This window comes from Magallana gigas, chromosome 5 (genome assembly GCF_963853765.1).
Source record: "Magallana gigas chromosome 5, xbMagGiga1.1, whole genome shotgun sequence".
Classification (NCBI taxonomy): Eukaryota; Metazoa; Mollusca; class Bivalvia; order Ostreida; family Ostreidae; genus Magallana; species Magallana gigas.
Genome location: NC_088857.1, coordinates 55,284,173 through 55,302,636, shown reverse-complemented (window position 1 = coordinate 55,302,636; position 18,464 = coordinate 55,284,173). Strand labels below are relative to the sequence as shown.

At 40.3% G+C, this 18,464-nt stretch overlaps 1 protein-coding gene across 1 annotated transcript; it reads left to right on the top strand.

Moving 5' to 3' along the window:
- Window positions 1–623: 623 nt before the first annotated feature.
- Window positions 624–7,284, top strand: LOC136269436 (RE1-silencing transcription factor B-like). The gene is made up of 2 exons (XM_066083677.1): window positions 624–730; window positions 5,709–7,284. Exon 2 carries the CDS (start codon window positions 5,709–5,711, stop codon window positions 6,408–6,410), a length of 702 nt encoding a protein of 233 aa, XP_065939749.1. The 5' UTR covers window positions 624–730; the 3' UTR covers window positions 6,411–7,284.
- The last annotated feature ends 11,180 nt before the right edge of the window (window positions 7,285–18,464 follow it).

The window sequence follows — 18,464 nt, the reverse complement described above, 5'->3', positions numbered from 1 at the left end:
ATACAAATGTAATATACCTTGTTTGAATATTGAATTATAACAGGGAAATATTATCTTATCAGAAATGCACGAGAAGCTCGACAAGAAATCGAGAAATGGTACTGGCACTGTACCAGTTATCGGCTAAAATTTAACGTTTACTTTTCGTATTTCCTTGTTTCTTGAATTTTTTGATAAAACTTGACATACGTTAAATGGCGATTTCCTTGTTTATCCATCTGTTAGATTATATCATTGCTAAGAATTCAAAACATACATGTATTGTTTTTGTGCTTTTTAGCACGACCCAAATTTGCCATGTTTTACAATTTACTGTATCAGGTATCGGCTTTGCGATAATAACATAGTAAAATCCCTGTACATGTTGATTTGATACTCTGCATAATGGTCTTTGAATTATGGCCCTTTTTGGGTCAGACTAAAGGTAGTAAGGGTTATAATACATTAACAAAACTCATAAAATTATTCGTTTTTTATCATACGGTAATACACAAAATCGTTGACTTTTTAATACACAATATTGTGCAATCAGGCGTTTGTAACGATTTTAAGTTATGTAATGTTGAATCATGCGTACGGCACATGATAGCTGTGTTTGTATTGTCGCCTAGCAACAAGCGGAGATTGTCACGTGACCCACAGAGGGTATATAAACGAGCGCATCGCAGCTGCAGCGTTCTTTTCCCTAGCAGTCTTCATAGAGAAGAGAGAGAGAAATTGCGAGACTAAGGTACGGTTTTGGTAGGTGGGTTGCCTTGAGAGAGAGGCTTACCACATTTTCATAGTTAATAGGACCAACCGTGTTTGACCACTAGTTGGTTATTATAGAGGCTGTCCTCTCGGAGGTTAGCCTGGCTTAGTCGTCGCTGATACTCTAGTAGTATTAGGGAAGGGGTACGCCTTTAGTTAGAGGTTGTACACTGTCCGTCCTGCATAAGGCATTAACACAGTGACTGCCTCTACTAAGGGTTTACCTCTTCAGTAGGTTACCCAGCTAGGGCGTGCCGCGGGTATTCACTACCGCCTGAATAAGGCATATAATAGTGTTTACCTCGTGGTATTAATAAAGTTACAATCCCGGCCGACCAGATTCATTTGTGATTTTACCCTAAGTAAGGGAAGGCCATTTTGTAAATATTTGTAGGCCAATTGTAATCACTAATCATTTTAGAGAGGAAAATTATTATTGTTCGATATTTTTTTATATTCAACCCCCAGACCCTAGAATTGACTAGGTACGGACCCCTCGACACGTTACAAAAATAAATGGTGGCAGCGGAGGGATCTGGGTAACTGTTGAATTATTAGCTGATTACTTTATGTGAATTTTGGTCGGAATAAATTCTTTTGATTGTATTGTGTTTAATTTTAAATTATGATGAGCGCATTAGAAAAAGAATTGCGGCAGTTGCATGACGGGTTGCCTAAGACAGCTGAGAAATCGCACGCCAGAGATTCAGGCATAACTGACAGCAGGCACACCACATTACTGGGTGAAAAGTCATATAAGAGTTCTGGTGCGAAACCTAAGCAATTAAAGAAGACCACCAGTTTTCTTGGAGATGACGAGCCTAGTTTTGTGGAAAACTTCAATGAGCTGACAAACCGCAAGCAACGTGTATCAAGTACACCATATATCGACTCTGCAGCCATTGATGACCCAGATGACTCAAGGCCTTACAAGGACAATGTAATACGCAGGCGTCAGAAAAAGGATGACAATGAGCCCGTCCGTTCAGGAGTTAAGGCAGACAAGTTTGATGGTAGTTCATCCTGGGTTGATTTCAAATCACATTTTGAAATTTGTGCCGCCCTTAACAAATGGTCGGTTTCAGACAAGGGGATGCATTTGGCGGTATCATTGAGGGGTCAAGCCCAGGGTGTATTAGGAAACCTACCAGAGGGTGAAAAGTGCAATTACAGACTATTGTGTAAGGCGCTTGAAAAGTTCTGCAGGAAGGTCTGGTGTCACCTACAAAGTTGGAGAGGCTGGCATGTTTTTACATGCATTAGTAAATGGCAAAGCTGTTAAATTGCTGGTAGATTCAGGAGCTACCCTGAGCATATTATCTCCGGATATCTTAAACTCCGTTGGTTTTCGGAACTCACAGCTTGTGAGGCTGAGTAGACCAATAGTAACTGCAAATGGTACACCACTAAAGACTGACGGTCTACTAACAATCAACATGCAGTTAGGGAATGACAGTTTTGCACAAGCGGTTGCCGTTGCAGAAATAGGGGTTGATGGTATACTAGGTCTTGATTTTCTGAAAGACCACCATTGCTTCATAGATATGGAATCCCTGTCACTGAAAGTAGGAGGCAAACAGCATGCTTTACACATGGAAGGTAAAATTGGCTGTTGCAGGGTCACATTAGCAGATGATGTTTGTATACCACCGAGTTGTGAGGTTGTCGCCAAGTGCAATGTTTTACCTCCAATATTTGATAAAGTCCCAGAATTAGGTCTAATAGAACCTTCATGTCGGTTTATGGAGTCAGACAGAGCCTTAGTAGCGCGAGCTCTTGTAACTGGAAAAAAATTTGCACCAGTTAGAATGCTGAACTTGTCTGATCAAGTTCTTAATGTGTATAAGGGGACGTTAGTGGCAAACCTGGTGCCAGTAGAAAAAGTAGGGGATGTAAAGGATGATGAATGCTTTGACGACAATCAACAGGCAATGCCTGATCACCTCCATGATCTTTACGAACGAACAATAAAAGGAATGGGTGCCAAAGATGCCAATTTGATATATAAGTTTTTAATGCGGTATTCAAAGTTATTTGCTGTATCAGATGCAGAATTAGGGAAGACAAATGTGACTGAGCATAAGATTGATACTGGAAGTGCACAGCCCATCAAACAACGCCCAAGACGACTTCCATTTCACATGCAAACTGAAGTTGATAAACATGTGGATGACATGATGAAGAGAAATGTTATTGAAGAGTCAACAAGTCCATGGTCGTCACCTGTCGTCCTTGTTAAAAAGAAAGACGGTACAACCAGATTTTGCGTCGATTATCGCAAGCTTAATGGCGTGACAATCAAAGACGCTTACCCCTTACCAAGGATTGACGACTCACTAGATCAGTTGAATGGAGTCAAGTGGTTTTCCACTCTTGATTTAAACTCTGGATACTGGCAAGTGGAAATGTCTCCGGATGATCGTAGCAAGACAGCTTTTGCTACAAGAAGAGGCTTGTATCAATTTAAGGTCATGCCATCCGGGCTTTGTAATGCCCCGGCAACCTTTGAGCGTCTGATGGAGACAGTTCTAAGAAATCTTCAATGGGATATCTGTCTAGTGTATCTAGATGATATCATTGTGGTAGGAAATACTATAGAGGATATGATTCAAAATCTTACTCTAGTGTTCGACCGCTTACTGGCTGCTGGTCTCAAATTAAAAGCGCGTAAATGCACATTGTTTGCAAAAGAAGTAGAGTATTTAGGTCATATCGTATCTGAAAGAGGGATAGCAACGAGCCCCGAAAAGATCAAAGTGGTTAAACAGTGACCTATTCCATCTAACCTCACTGAGTTAAGGTCATTTGTAGGCTTCTGCAGTTACTATAGAAGGTTTGTGCCAAATTTTGCAATGATTGCAAAACCGTTACATGACTTGACGAAGAAGAATATAACCTTTAGATGGAACGATGACTGTCAAAATGCCTTCGATAGGCTCAGGAAAGAACTAGCGACAGCTCCAGTTTTAGCTCACCCCGATTTCGATCAAGAATTCATACTTGATACTGACGCTAGCAATGAAGCCGTAGGCGGGGTGCTCTCGCAAATACAGAATGGAGTAGAGAGACCTGTAGCATTTGCGAGTAAAAGTCTATCGAAGTCTGAAAGGAAGTACTGCGTTACTCGCAAAGAACTCTTAGCTGTTGTGCTATTCGTCAAACATTTTCGACAATACTTGTATGGCCGAAAGTTTAAAATAAGGACCGACCATAGTTCATTAAAATGGTTGATGAACTTTAAAGATCCCCAGGGGCAGCTGGCTCGTTGGATAGAAATGCTGTCAAGTTATGACTTCTATATAGAACATAGGCCAGGAAAGTTTCACAATAACGCGGACAGTTTGAGCAGAATTCCATGCAAGCAGTGTAAGAGTGATCATAGACTGGGTTGCCTTGCTTTAAAGCAGGATTCAGACAATGCCTTTGGTTTCACTGGAGATGTTACTTTGAGTGAAATGCAGGATTCCGATAGAAATCTAGGTATGGTAAAGAAGTGGTTGGCAAATAAAAAGCGTCCTGAATACAATGCCATTTCAGGGGAGTCCATGACTGTAAAATCGTTATGGTCTCAATGGGATAGATTGATTTTACATGAAGGTGTTCTATACAGACAGTGGGATGATTTGATTTCAAAGAGTCAAAAATTACAAGCTGTAATCCCAAACGAAGAAAGGAGAACAACTCAAAAATTCTGCCATGATGATCGAGCAGCTGGTCATCTCGGTGTGCATAAAACCTTGGCAAAAATACGACAGTCTTACTACTGGCCGGGCTTGCAAAGAGATGTCAGACAATACATTAGAGGTTGTGAGGTTTGCACCAGGAGGAAGGCGCCTACTATGACAAATAAAGCCCCGATGCAAATAATTGGTTCAGGATCTCCTATGGAAAGAATAGCCACTGACATTCTTGGAGAACTGCCTGAGACTGATAATGGCAACAGATATATACTAGTTGTAGCTGATTATTTTACTAAGTGGACGGAGTGCTTTGCAATGCCTAACATGGAGTCGAAAACAGTAGCTACAAAAATTGTAGAAGAGGTGATTACTCGACTTGGTGTCCCAGACACAATACACTCGGATCAAGGTCGACAATACGAAAGTGAACTCTTCCAGGAGACATGTAAGCTACTTGACATTCAAAAGACACATACGACTCCCTACCACCCACAGTCAGATGGTATGGTAGAGCGTTTTAATCGGACTTTAACAACGATGCTCAGTGCCTTTGTAAATGAGCACCACTCCGATTGGGATGTCCATTTGCCATATGTTATGATGGCCTATCGATCATCCATACAGGAAACTACTGGGATGACTCCAAATATGCTAATGTTAGGCCGAGAGACAAAGACGCCACTAGATGTTATGTATGAACCACCTCGTAACATTAAACAGTCTCCGTCAAACAAATGGGTATGGGAACTCCAAGAACGCCTAGAGATTGCTCACAATGTTGTCCGAGAGAATATTGGACAAGCCATGGTTAGACAAAAGCACTACCATGATAGAAAACTGAAATGGAAAACATTTGTTAGCGGTGAAGAGGTATATGTTTTCTTTCCGAGACGAAAGCCCGGGACCTCTTCAAAATTTACAAGCCATTGGCAAGGTCCATATAGGGTTATCAAAAAGATGTCTGACATAACGTATTTGATCAACTGTGGTCCTAAAGGGGGTGAACAAGTTATACATGTTGACCGTATGCGAAAGAAGTATCCGCAGGTACTTTCAAATGAGGAACTTCCACCACTAGAGGAAGATCAAGAGCCACTCGATAAAGAGGGCAAAGATGATGTTGCATATGATAGCCCTGTCCGTAATAATAGACCTGTTAGAGATAGAAGGCCACCTAAATGGCTTCATGATTATTATGTTGATAAACCTGATAAATAGTGTTAAGTATGATAATGTCTGTAAGAGTACAGTGACTTATACTCTTTTCATTTGTTGTAGATGGCAAAGACTAAGACCACTCCAAATTATGAGTTTCGGCGTTGTCCAATGTGTTCCTATTCAGCAAGAAGTGAAGAAGACTACAAAGGACACGTCTTCAAGTGTGCTATGCGGACCTTCCAATGTCCTGTGTGCGACTTCTGTAATAATAAAGAAGCTAACCTGAAGCGACACATGAAGAGATGTCACCCTGGCCTAGCCAAGGAAGAAGTCGTTAAGTTGGGAAGCAAGGAGGATAAGTGTGAAGAAGTGAGAGAACAGCGGGAAGACGATTGGCTTGCTCAAGATCCGGGAGATCTTATTGGAGAAATTTCAGATGAGGATAGCGATAAAGACGATGATGGAGACACCACGAGTGATAAAGAAGCTGAATCTCAAGAGAAAGAGGTAGATGAAAGTTTGCTTGAGGGAAGGATGTTTAGGAAGCCGACAACGCCTTCGCTTCCGATAATTAGTAAGCGGAAATCTTCGGATGTTCACTTGTCTCCTGCACAACCTAAAAAGTTGAGAAAGGAGGATCAAGCCGTGCAGACTTCATTAGGTGGTGAACACTTTGGAAACTCGTTTGGAAGCAGGAGGGACTGCGGAACTCAAACGGATCCTTTGAAAAGAATCCTGACAACGAAAACTGTCAAGAAGTTCAGAGATGGAAATGTTGACACTAAGATCGTTTCTAAAGAAAAAGTTGTGTTTGATATCTGAATCATTTGAAATGCATTTTTAAGGAAAATTGTCTAATTCTGGAAAGTTAAGAAACTTTGTAGTTTGAGTACTGATGTTAAATAAATATAACTTGGTAGTTTTAACATTTTATTTACATGCGGGTCGCATGTCATCGAAGGCGTGGGTAGTGTAACGATTTTAAGTTATGTAATGTTGAATCATGCGTACGGCACATGATAGCTGTGTTTGTATTGTCGCCTAGCAACAAGCGGAGATTGTCACGTGACCCACAGAGGGTATATAAACGAGCGCATCGCAGCTGCAGCGTTCTTTTCCCTAGCAGTCTTCATAGAGAAGAGAGAGAGAAATTGCGAGACTAAGGTACGGTTTTGGTAGGTGGGTTGCCTTGAGAGAGAGGCTTACCACATTTTCATAGTTAATAGGACCAACCGTGTTTGACCACTAGTTGGTTATTATAGAGGCTGTCCTCTCGGAGGTTAGCCTGGCTTAGTCGTCGCTGATACTCTAGTAGTATTAGGGAAGGGGTACGCCTTTAGTTAGAGGTTGTACACTGTCCGTCCTGCATAAGGCATTAACACAGTGACTGCCTCTACTAAGGGTTTACCTCTTCAGTAGGTTACCCAGCTAGGGCGTGCCGCGGGTATTCACTACCGCCTGAATAAGGCATATAATAGTGTTTACCTCGTGGTATTAATAAAGTTACAATCCCGGCCGACCAGATTCATTTGTGATTTTACCCTAAGTAAGGGAAGGCCATTTTGTAAATATTTGTAGGCCCATTGTAATCACTAATCATTTTAGAGAGGAAAATTATTATTGTTCGATATTTTTTTATATTCAACCCCCAGACCCTAGAATTGACTAGGTACGGACCCCTCGACACGTTACACGTTCAACTGCGCTATGAATCTCTTAGAGTTTAATGAATTCCTTTTGTTTGTACATGTAATATGTATTGATATTATGTCAAATCAAAGAAGATATATGGTAACGTATCACAACGTAGCCACAATCTAGTTTTTACTTATTACGCCACTTCCCCCACTGCTAAAAGTGCAAAGATGTAAATCAGCGGTAAACAATGATCGTTGAAGCTCATGGTTAAATCATATTGAAGAAAATTTTCAAGCAAACTTACTTTTCTTTATTCGAAACAGACGACTGAATTGAAAAATCTCGGATAGTTGCTTGCTATAAACCCGAACTCTCAGTTTAGCCGATAACTGGTACAGTATCAGTAGATCTTTAACGAACGATTCCAAAGACATCATCAGGTAAGTCAATATTTATTCTTTCGACGTTAATTTCTAGTAAATGGCGCGCTGATCAAAGTTAATATAACTTTAAAACTAACGTGTGAGAAGGATTAATACCAGATTGGAGGTAATTTAAATAGTGTAACGCTACAGACAATTCGGTGGATGTCAAAACAAAAATTGAAGGGGGGGGGGGGGGCAATATATTTTTAAGTCGCTACGGTCAGTTTTTTACTTGACCTCTCTGTACTGAAAGTCAAATTACAGATAAATCGCCTTTTTCATTATTTTTTGTTATTATTGTTATTTTGTTTTTATCATTATGTTGCACCAAATACAAAATCATTCTAGTGCAATAAATAAATATAAATAATTACAAAGAAAGAGTTTCAAGAGGTCCACTTCCTTATTTGGTGACGTTTTTGCTCTGATAAAATGGTGTATGTTGGTATTATTGACTCAAGTATTATTTAACAGTTTCAGTGGTTTACTTAAGTTACTTTACAATATAAATGTACTTGCAAGAAACATATCCCTAATACAGAAAAAAAAATATTTTGGACATAGCATGAAAGAATGTTGGTATGTATTAAAAATCAAGAAGCCAAACTTACATTCTAAATAATGTTCCAATTTCTTGTCGCAAACCTTCGGACCACAAAACGTAGTACCTTACTTATTGTAAGACCCTGGGTTTTTTTGCAAAAGTTTCCTAAACTATCTAATACTTTTTTCGTTAAAAGGAACAGTTTCTTCATATACTGCTATTAATTCAAGCAACGTCCAAGACTTGATAGAATCAAAGTACTCAAAGTACTAGAAAGCGCTAAGCCAGCCTCAATGCTACTTTTTTCAAATCATTGTTTTAAGTTGTTAATATTTTTAAATCATAATTATACTGAAAGTAAAAGAAAAAAACAGTTTCATGAAAATGCATCATATGTATGAAATCCTGACCATACCATTTCAATCAATTTGAAGAGAGCAGTTTGTAATGTATATTAAGTGATTAGTCAGCCCACTGACTGACTAATTAAATTGGGATGAAAATTCGATTACGCTTGTGTACATTGGAATTTTGGGAAGGAATTAGACAGTCCTCGTTTAAGAAATTCGAAGTTATGAAACTGACTGTCTGGGTTCCGGAGTCCGCATACCAGGTATATACATTTCTCGAATTTTAGAGGATATGTGGTTTAAAATTCAGAGAGCGATCTTTGCAATTTTAAAATAAAAAAAGTTGGTGTGCAGTCAAAGATTGTACCGCTGCACGCCTGTCTCCTACCCTACAGTTATAAAAGTAAAGCGTGCAAACTCAATGTTCACCCGCTTAACATTATTGTTCTGGACATTATATATCTTGTATTTTTATAGGTTTATATTCACTTTTGATCTAAAATTAATATTCCACTGGCTGACTTTATTTCCTTTTTAAAATGCTAACATTGTTGATATATACAGTATACGGCAAGTTTTGAATACATTTGCTCAGTGAGTGTAACCGTACCTTTTCACCAATTGAGACTGTAAAATATTGTAACGTGTTATCTACTGAGTTCTTTTCAATGGAATAGGGTATTAAATATATTAATAATTTTCCTTTACTCTGCCTGAGTATGAATGATTGGATTTAAAACAAAATAATCAATGTAAGGCGAGGTGTGTGTACGTGTCCTAGAGCCGGGCACCCTGCACCGTGTTACTTGTCAGAGTTCTTATTGTGTTCGTGGAGTACCAGGTTATTTCACCCTTATTCAGGATTACTTCTTCTGGTACCCCACCACAATTCCTCTCGACTTCTCTAACCACTGGCGCTACTTACTTCGACCCTTGCTCTTTCTTTCTCTCCCGCTTCTTCTTCTATAGCTTTGCGTTCAGGCGTCCTTTCACTTCAGCTGCTAGATCAATTCTCCCTGAGAAACTCTCAGCGCGTCCTTATATAAGATTGGGTCGTTCCACCCGTCAAAGGGGTAACCAGCATTCTGGGAGAGTCCACTCTAGTCTCCTTAGTTACATCCCTTTGAAGTTACCGAACGCCCAATTTTTCACCGTTACACTACCCACGCCTCGATATACATGCGTCTCGCATGTCCAATGATTAGAATACAAAGAATTTTTCTCTTTATTAACATATTTTTTTTAGTTAAAAGTGATTGATTTTAATACGAAAATAACAATGGGGTAAAATCAAGTGACTTTAAACAGGAATATCTTTCCTTCCCCATAGATAACAAAATTATCAAAACAAACAAGAGCACTAACAATATAAACCATCATTTTAAAACAATGTTTCCTTGTCGTCACATCACATTCTTCAACACAGGCTCATGCGTTCCAAATGTCTTCCTCGAATCTCTCAACACTTTCTCCGTCTTTCTGATATCTTCTGATAACTCGCACTGTTCTTTGGTGACTGCTCCCATCTGTCTGTGTGCTAGCGTCATTTGTTGTAGTTTGTGTCTTGCAGCAGGGACAATGGAATGGAATCAAGGGCGCCTCTTGATGTCCAGTTGTCTCTGCACTCACACTTGATGAGGTAGGCGTTTCTTTGTCTGGTGTTTGCTCGGGTGCCTTGCGTTTGACTCCACGCAGTGAAGGAGACGTCTTCTTGCGAATGGTCCTGCCGGATTCAAGGTTGGGCTCATAGATAAGGTCACCAGGGTCTTCAAGCCATTCTTGGTCATCATCTGACTCTGTGACGACAGCATTCATAAAACTACTGGATGTCTCTGGTGCGTTTACCGTGTCTTTCGAACAGTGGACTCTTTTCTGGTGTCGAACGAGAAGTGAAGATTTGGCAAAGGCTTTGTCACACTGACTGCATTCAAATCGCCGCTTCCTCAAGTCTTCTGTCGCACACGTGATAAGATGTTCTCGCCACTGATTATGCGAGGGTAGTCGAAGAAGGCAAATAGAACATAGGAAACCTGGCTTCCTTGGAGTAAGCTTTGTCAACGGCATTCTGAGATCTAAAATAAACAAAACAAATATTCAAACACTTATGTTACACATTATAATCAAACTCATAATCAGAGTGCCATTTTGGCCTCTTGCGTTGCCGTCGATTTGTATATTCAAGCTCAATTTCATTCAGATCTGTGTTGGGCAAGTACTCTGCTTCATCCCCATTAACAACATCATCCACTTCAACATCACTCGGAACTTCGTTCTTATCTCCATGTTCATTCTCACTCCCTGTTTCTAAACCTAATTTTTGTGACCCATAGGGTCTGAGTCTATCTATATGCACCACCATCGTTTTCCTATCACCTTCTTTTTGAACCTTGTAGGTCAAATCTGTATGTTTTTGAACCACTACATACGGACCATACCAAAAACTCATTAATTTCGGGGATTTTCCGACAGTTCTTTGAGGAATAAATACCAACACTTTGTCACCAACATCAAAACGTTTTTGGGTGACATTTCTGTCATGGTATTTCTTCTGTCGTAACATAGCCTGTCCGGTAAACTGACGAGTAAACTGATGCGCTTCTTCCATGATTTTACGTAACTTCCACACATATTCATGAACACTCTGTTGCTCATTTTCTTTAGAAATACTGTACATGATGTCTAAAGGAGTCGCTACTTCTCTGCCCAACATGAGCATGTTAGGTGTGTACCCTGTACTTTCATGTACAGATGAACGGTACGCCATAAGTACAAATGGCAGGTGCTTGTCCCAGTCAGTTTGATGATCCGAAACATAAGCTGTCAACATGGTTGCCAAGGTTTTATTAAACCTCTCGACCATCCCGTCTGATTTGGGATGGAAAGCAGTTGTCCTTGTTTTTCGTATCCCAAGCAATTCACACATATCCTTGAACATTCTACTTTCATATTGTCTGCCTTGATCGCTATGTATGACCTCTGGTACCCCTAGTTTGGTAAGAAACTGCTCCACTAACACCTCTGTTATTGTTTGAGCTTCCATGTTCTTTAAAGGGTATGCTTCGGTCCACTTCGTGAAATAGTCGGCAACTACCAGAATGTATTTGTTGCCTCTTTCAGTTTCTGGCAATGGACCCATTATATCAGTGGCTATACGTTCAAGAGGGGATCCTGTTGGATCAAGTTGCATGAAAGATTTCCCTGCTGAACGATTCTTCCTTTTTCGGCATTGAGGGCATCCTGTAACATAGCTTCTAACATCACTTTGCAGACCTGTCCAATAGAAACGGTTTCTTACCCTTTCTAGTGTTTTATTAACACCTAGATGTCCAGATGTTCTTGCATCATGACACTGCTCGAGAATTTCTCTTCTCTCTGACAGAGGTACGATGACCTGGTGATAAACCTTTTTGTCACTAGCCCATTTCCTGCAAAGTACACCGTCTTTAATTTCCAAGTTTACCCACTGTGACCAAAGGGACTTCATCACCTTACTTTCGTGCTTTATGTCAGAAAATTCTGGACGCTTATTATCACTGACCCAGCTCTTGATTTTAGATAGGTCTCTGTCTTCATCTTGCAAACTATTTAGATTCTTAGAATCAGGATCAACATCTGTTGTGGCTTTATTCACAACACTTGCTGATGCTGCTACTCCAGCGCAACTATCTGTTTCTGCATCGTCTGTCAGTCCACACTGGCGGCACGGATATCTGCTAAGGCTATCTGCATTACCGTGTCTAGCACCGGGCCGGTGCCTTATTTCCATGTCGTAATTATCAAGGAGCTCTATCCACCTGGCTACTAGGCCCTGTGGATCCTTGAAATTTAAAAGCCACTTAAGAGCACTGTGGTCAGTACGAACAACTACCTTGTGCCCATATAAATAGTGACGAAAATGTTTAAATGCAAAAACGACAGCTAAAAGCTCTTTGCGGGTGACACAGTACCGGCGCTCCGATTTCGATAGTGTTCTACTTGCGTACGCTATCACCCGTAGTTTCCCGTCTATCTCCTGTGACAATACAGCTTCTAGTCCTGACTGGCTTGCATCTGTATCAACAACAAATGTTAGCGAAAAGTCAGGGTGACATAGTATTGGGGCAGTGGTCAAACAACGCTTTAATTCTTCAAATGCAGCCTGGCATTCGTTTGACCATTTAAACTCTCTCCCTTTTTCTGTCAATTTGAAAAGAGACTTAGCAATTGATGAGAATCCCTTAATAAACCTTCTGTAGTAGCTACATATTCCTACAAAGGATCTTACTTCACTGGCATTCATCGGCACAGGCCATTTGGATATAATCGATACTTTCTGTGGATCGGTATGTATTCCTTTACCAGACACCTTGTAACCAAGAAACAGCACTTCCTTCTTAAGGAACATTTCTTGGCTTTTAACTTTAAGCCAGCATTCTCTAACTTGCCAAATACTTGTTCCAAATTATCAAGAGTTTCCTCAAATGTGCGCCCGAACACAATTATATCGTCGATATACACCAAGCATATTTTATAATTAAGACCAGCTAGCACCGTTTCCATGAGCCTTTCAAACGTTGCCGGGCTATTACAAAGTCCAAACGGCATCACGGTAAACTGATAAAGGCCATTTCTAGTAACGAACGCTGTTTTTGGTTTATCACTCTCTTCCATCTCGACTTGCCAATATCCAGAGTGCAAGTCGAGCGTACAAAACCAGGTTGCACCTTGTAGACGGTCCAAGGAGTCATAAATTCTTGGTAAAGGGTAGGCATCCTTTACCGTTTTGCTGTTAAGAGACCGGTAATCTACACAAAATCTCTTTGTCCCATCTTTCTTTTCCACCAGTACGACACCTGCTGCCCAAGGACTGCACGAACGTTCTACTATCCCTTTATCAATCATGTTCTCAACCTCTTTGTCTACGAAATCTGCTGCGTGATGAGGTAGTCTTCGAGGAGGTTGTTTGGTAGGTTTTGCATTTTCCGTGTTTATTTTATGCTTTGCCATCGACGTTCTACCAAAGTCATCCTTTGTCCTTGAAAATATATGTTGAAACTTAATGAGAAGATCCCCTGCTTTCTTCATCTGACTTGGGTCAAGTTCATGTGAAGTTTCGAAGCATAGATCCTTCAAGTGATCGGGGATGACATCTGTATCGCTTTGAATGTTTTCAGCGTGCAAGTCATTACTCTGCTCTTTGTTTTCTATGATATTGACTACTGGTGATGTACTGCCTACGACAGTGTTCTTGTACACGGTTTGGGGGTTACAAGATACGTTCATTAATCTCAGCAAAACCTCTTTTCCTGCATTTGTTAAAGATCTTGCTACCAAAGCCTTTCCCAATTTCTGAAACTTCTCACTTGCTTCGATTACCAACGGCCCCCGGTACTCCGTGTCGGATGGCAGTAGTAAGTGACCTTGACATACCATCTCACTTCTAGGAGGTATGCATATAGTTTCCTTCAAGCTAACTCTAAAACACCCTAAGTGTCCCTTTATCTGTAGTTCATGTTCTGTCCCTTCAACATACATCTTTGCTGAGGCCACGTCTACTAAACACTTATTCTGTTTCAAGAAATCCAAACCTAATATGCCATCAGCACTGATATCAGCTACAACAGTCGTAACTTCAAATTCAGAGTTACCAATACTGATGAGAAAATCACATTTTCCTTTTGTTTGTAACAGGGCTCCATCAGCAAGGATTATGCTCTGGGTAACTGGAGTGAGTTCATCTTCTTCAGGTTTTGTAAGGTTCTCATACACTTTATAAGACAGAATTGTCAAAGTAGCACCCGTGTCAACTAAAAGGTTACAGGGTATACCGTTTACTCTTGCTTTTACAAATAAACCTGACTGAATGTCAATTCGAGTCTGGGTAAGTGAGCTTGTATTTGGTTTAGAGCTCTGATTTTTCAATGGCTTTTCCATTTGCTCAATCGGTTGGCCTGGTGTTCTCCTCTGTCCCTGAGACATACTTTGCTTACTTACTGCCTTTTTCTTGACTAAACAATCTCGTGCTCTGTGTCCTCTTGTACCACAGTTATGACACTTGTAAGGGAAACTGTCATTACTCTGTTGACTCCCAGGGTTCATCATGTTTGTAGTTGTCGTGTTTGAATTGCTATCTGTTAAAGCCGCTATCTTGAGCTCAAGTTCTCGAAGAGATGCTCTTAGTTCATCTCTCAGTTCTTTGAACTCACCTCTGACATTAGTTTCTTGTGTATCTTGTTTTTCTCCAGAGGCTCCCCTTGCGTAGCTTATGTCGCGTCTTTGTCGCTCAGCCCTACAAAATGCCTCTATCTCTACGGCGAGCCGTATAGCCTCATTTAGCGACTTAGGTCTTGACTGTTGAATTCTTAACCTCATGTCAAAATCAGTGAGCGCTTCAACGAATTGATCCTTGGCTATCATTTCTGTGACCTCACATGGTGCACTAGGGTAAGCTAAATGTGTCAGACGTCTTATGCTCTCACCTAGTTCAGGCAATGTTTCAGTTGATTTTTGGCGCTTCTCTCTTAACATAGCCCTGTACAATTCTGTTTGGTTTGCTGGGGCGAACCTTGCCTCTAACGCTTCACAAAGGTTCCTATAAGCGCATGCATTGTCTTGACGCATATTCCCCAACACCGTTTGAGCTTGTCCTCGCAGAGATGCAGCAAGGTAAAGACCCTTTTGTTTGTCATTCCACATGTTTATGTTACCGCATGCCTCAAAATGCGCTCTATAATCTATCCACAAACCAGTGCCATCGAAAGTAGCTGGCTTCATCACAGTTTTTCCAAACTGCTGATTATCAATCATTTCATTTTTCATAGGTGTGACATTAGGACCCCAAGCCCTTGGTATACTAGGCATTGTGTAACTGTCCTTAGCCAAGCTCCAAGTAACGCTTGTCGGTGTAGACGTGCTTCTGGTTTCTGGCGACGAGAAATGGACACCAGGTGTTGAAGTCCTTTGGTAGAATTCCTTATCTCCCTCCGTAAACCGCAGTGTAGACATATCTTCACATAGATCATTTGCTATAACTTTTGGACGTGCACCCTTTTCATCTGGTCCATATAATTCATAACTTGGACTTCCATGCAAATATCGTCTGTTCAACTCAGCCATGGTATCATCTTGCGGTCGTTGTGCACCTGCATCTGTACAACTCAAATCACTCACCATAGATGACTTAGTTACCTTAGCAGGAGATTGCTTATGCATCATCATCTGCAACTTTTCTTTCAATCTTTGTCTCTCCGCATCAATCTTCTCAAGATCTGCTAACAACTCCTGCTCAACATCCATATTTAAATGTGTACTGATTCACCTAATGTCTCAAACTGATCAGTTCCTTGTACCTTGTTCACGGGAACCAAGTGCTCTCTAAGATACTTTTATTAACTCCGTACCTTCAATTCTGTATACAGTAGCCCGGTGCACAGAACACAGTACCCTTTATTCAGCACACAGTATCTTTGTGCTCAGAACAAAGTAACTTTCAATGCGACCTGGTAACTTTACTTCACTCGGTATCAATACACGGTACCAAAACTATACTCGGTTACCAACTGCACCTAGCTGCAGGACTGTAGCTCCCGGTCTGAAAAAATTCGGATGGACGACCTGGGAGCTACAGTGCCTCCCATAATAAAAAACTGCAATTTACGGCGCACAAAAAAATGCGCTAGGTTTAGACTGATTAATCTCATTTACGATCTCATTCTGTACAAAGATTTAATCCCAAAAAATTCCTTGGACATTTTACTAAAGATATTGTCACTTCACTTGCCTCTGATATTCTTTTAAACAACATCCCCAGCTCTGTAAATTAAAGTGGTGCAAGTTTGTTTACATTTAAAAATGGCGACTCTCGATCTCGATGTAAATTAACACACTTCATTTTCCGAGGTCGGTTATCATGTTTAAGAGAAAGTCTGAGGCAAGTAAAGTGACGCTATCAGTATTAAATTTGCTGAAGAATTTAATGGTTCTAATTATTTTTACAGAATTTATGTGAAAATAAGGTAAATCAGTCCAAAACTAGCGCAATTTTTTGTGCGCCGTAAATTGCAGTTTTTTATTATGGGAGGCACTGTAGCTCCCAGGTCGTCCATCCGAATTTTTTCAGACGGGGAGCTACAGTCCTGCAGCTACAACTGCACCCAGTCACCAGCTACACCAAGTCACAAAAATACGTTAACCACACACAAAAACAAAAATTTCAAACACAATGATTAATTTATCAAAAATCAAACGATCAAATTTACCCTATCCCTTGACCGGCTGCCACCAAAATGTAACGTGTTATCTACTGAGTTCTTTTCAAGGGAATAGGGTATTAAATATATTAATAATTTTCCTTTACTCTGCCTGAGTATGAATGATTGGATTTAAAACAAAATAATCAATGTAAGGCGAGGTGTGTGTACGTGTCCTAGAGCCGGGCACCCTGCACCGTGTTACTTGTCAGAGTTCTTATTGTGTTCGTGGAGTACCAGGTTATTTCACCCTTATTCAGGATTACTTCTCCTGGTACCCCACCACAATTCCTCTCGACTTCTCTAACCACTGGTGCTACTTACTTCGACCCTTGCTCTTTCTTTCTCTCTCGCTTCTTCTTCTATAGCTTTGCGTTCAGGCGTCCTTTCACTTCAGCTGCTAGATCAATTCTCCCTGAGAAACTCTCAGCGCGTCCTTATATAAGATTGGGTCGTTCCACCCGTCAAAGGGGTAACCAGCATTCTGGGAGAGTCCACTCTAGTCTCCTTAGTTACATCCCTTTGAAGTTACCGAACGCCCAATCTTTCACCGTTACAATATGACTAAATGTCATTGAATTTAAAATCGACAAATTGCACGAGAAAATCACGACATGAATCAAAAGATCTAATTAAGTTGCAAAACAAATATTTTTAAAAATATCACGTTGATAAATTTGTCGGTCTTTGAGGGTCTCAAATTTTTTTTATGTCAACCTTTGATATAGCAACAAGACAAGGGAATATCTCTGATCGCATGCTTTGACACTCCGAGATCCGCACCACTGGCCATCCTTTGTTTACATCGCACAGCGGTCACTCAACATGCATCTAATAATAGCAGCATGGAATGTCCCGTGGCATAGTTGTGTTATCGCAAATGCACCCTCAAACTTCACTGATATTGTGAAAGTTTGCCATTTGTTCTGATCTTGATTAAATAAACCAACAACTCTACGTTCGTTTGCAAAACCTGGGATCTAAACTTAAGGATACCATGATCTTGCTATTTTTAGAATTCGAGTGTCGGTCAGCATGATCACTAGGTGGCGCTTAAAAACTAGAATGATTTGTAGTTGAAAACTTTCATAGTTAGAATAAGTACCACGAAGTTCAGGAACGCCCAATGGGCGAAGAAATTAAGTGCTATAACTCTGCTATACGAGTTTCTTTTTAAGCTTTTAAACATATATATTTTAACTAGATGATACCCCGCGCGAGCGCAGGAATTAACACTTTACACATTATTATCATAGAATGCTTCCAATGAAACTTATAGACTTAGAATACAGTAATCTGTTTACAAATCAATGTCTAATGTTTACAACTTATCTGTCGTGGTATAAAAAATTATCATGAAATTAAAACACGCTATTTAGCTTATGCATTGTTATATCCATTTGCATACATATTTTAAACCAAAGTTGTCACATGTCAGATTCAAAGTATCTTGCCGATGGTTAACTCACCCTACACTCTCCGCCATGATGTCAATTAGTCAACCCGTTTCTGGGCACCCCGTTCTGAAAAGTTATTTCCATTAATACTAAAATCGCATTAATTGTTCAAATTTATTTATTAACTTTTTTGTATTAATAGAAGTTCTTGGTTACCCCGTTCTGGAAAGTTCTCAAGCGAATGTGTATCAAAACTAAAATCGCCAACTAAAGAAACGAACTGACTCATTTTAT

Excerpts from the sequence above, each read along its gene's own strand:
- LOC136269436 (XM_066083677.1), top strand. The coding sequence starts at position 5,709 with ATGGCAAAGACTAAGACCACTCCAAATTATGAGTTTCGGCGTTGTCCA.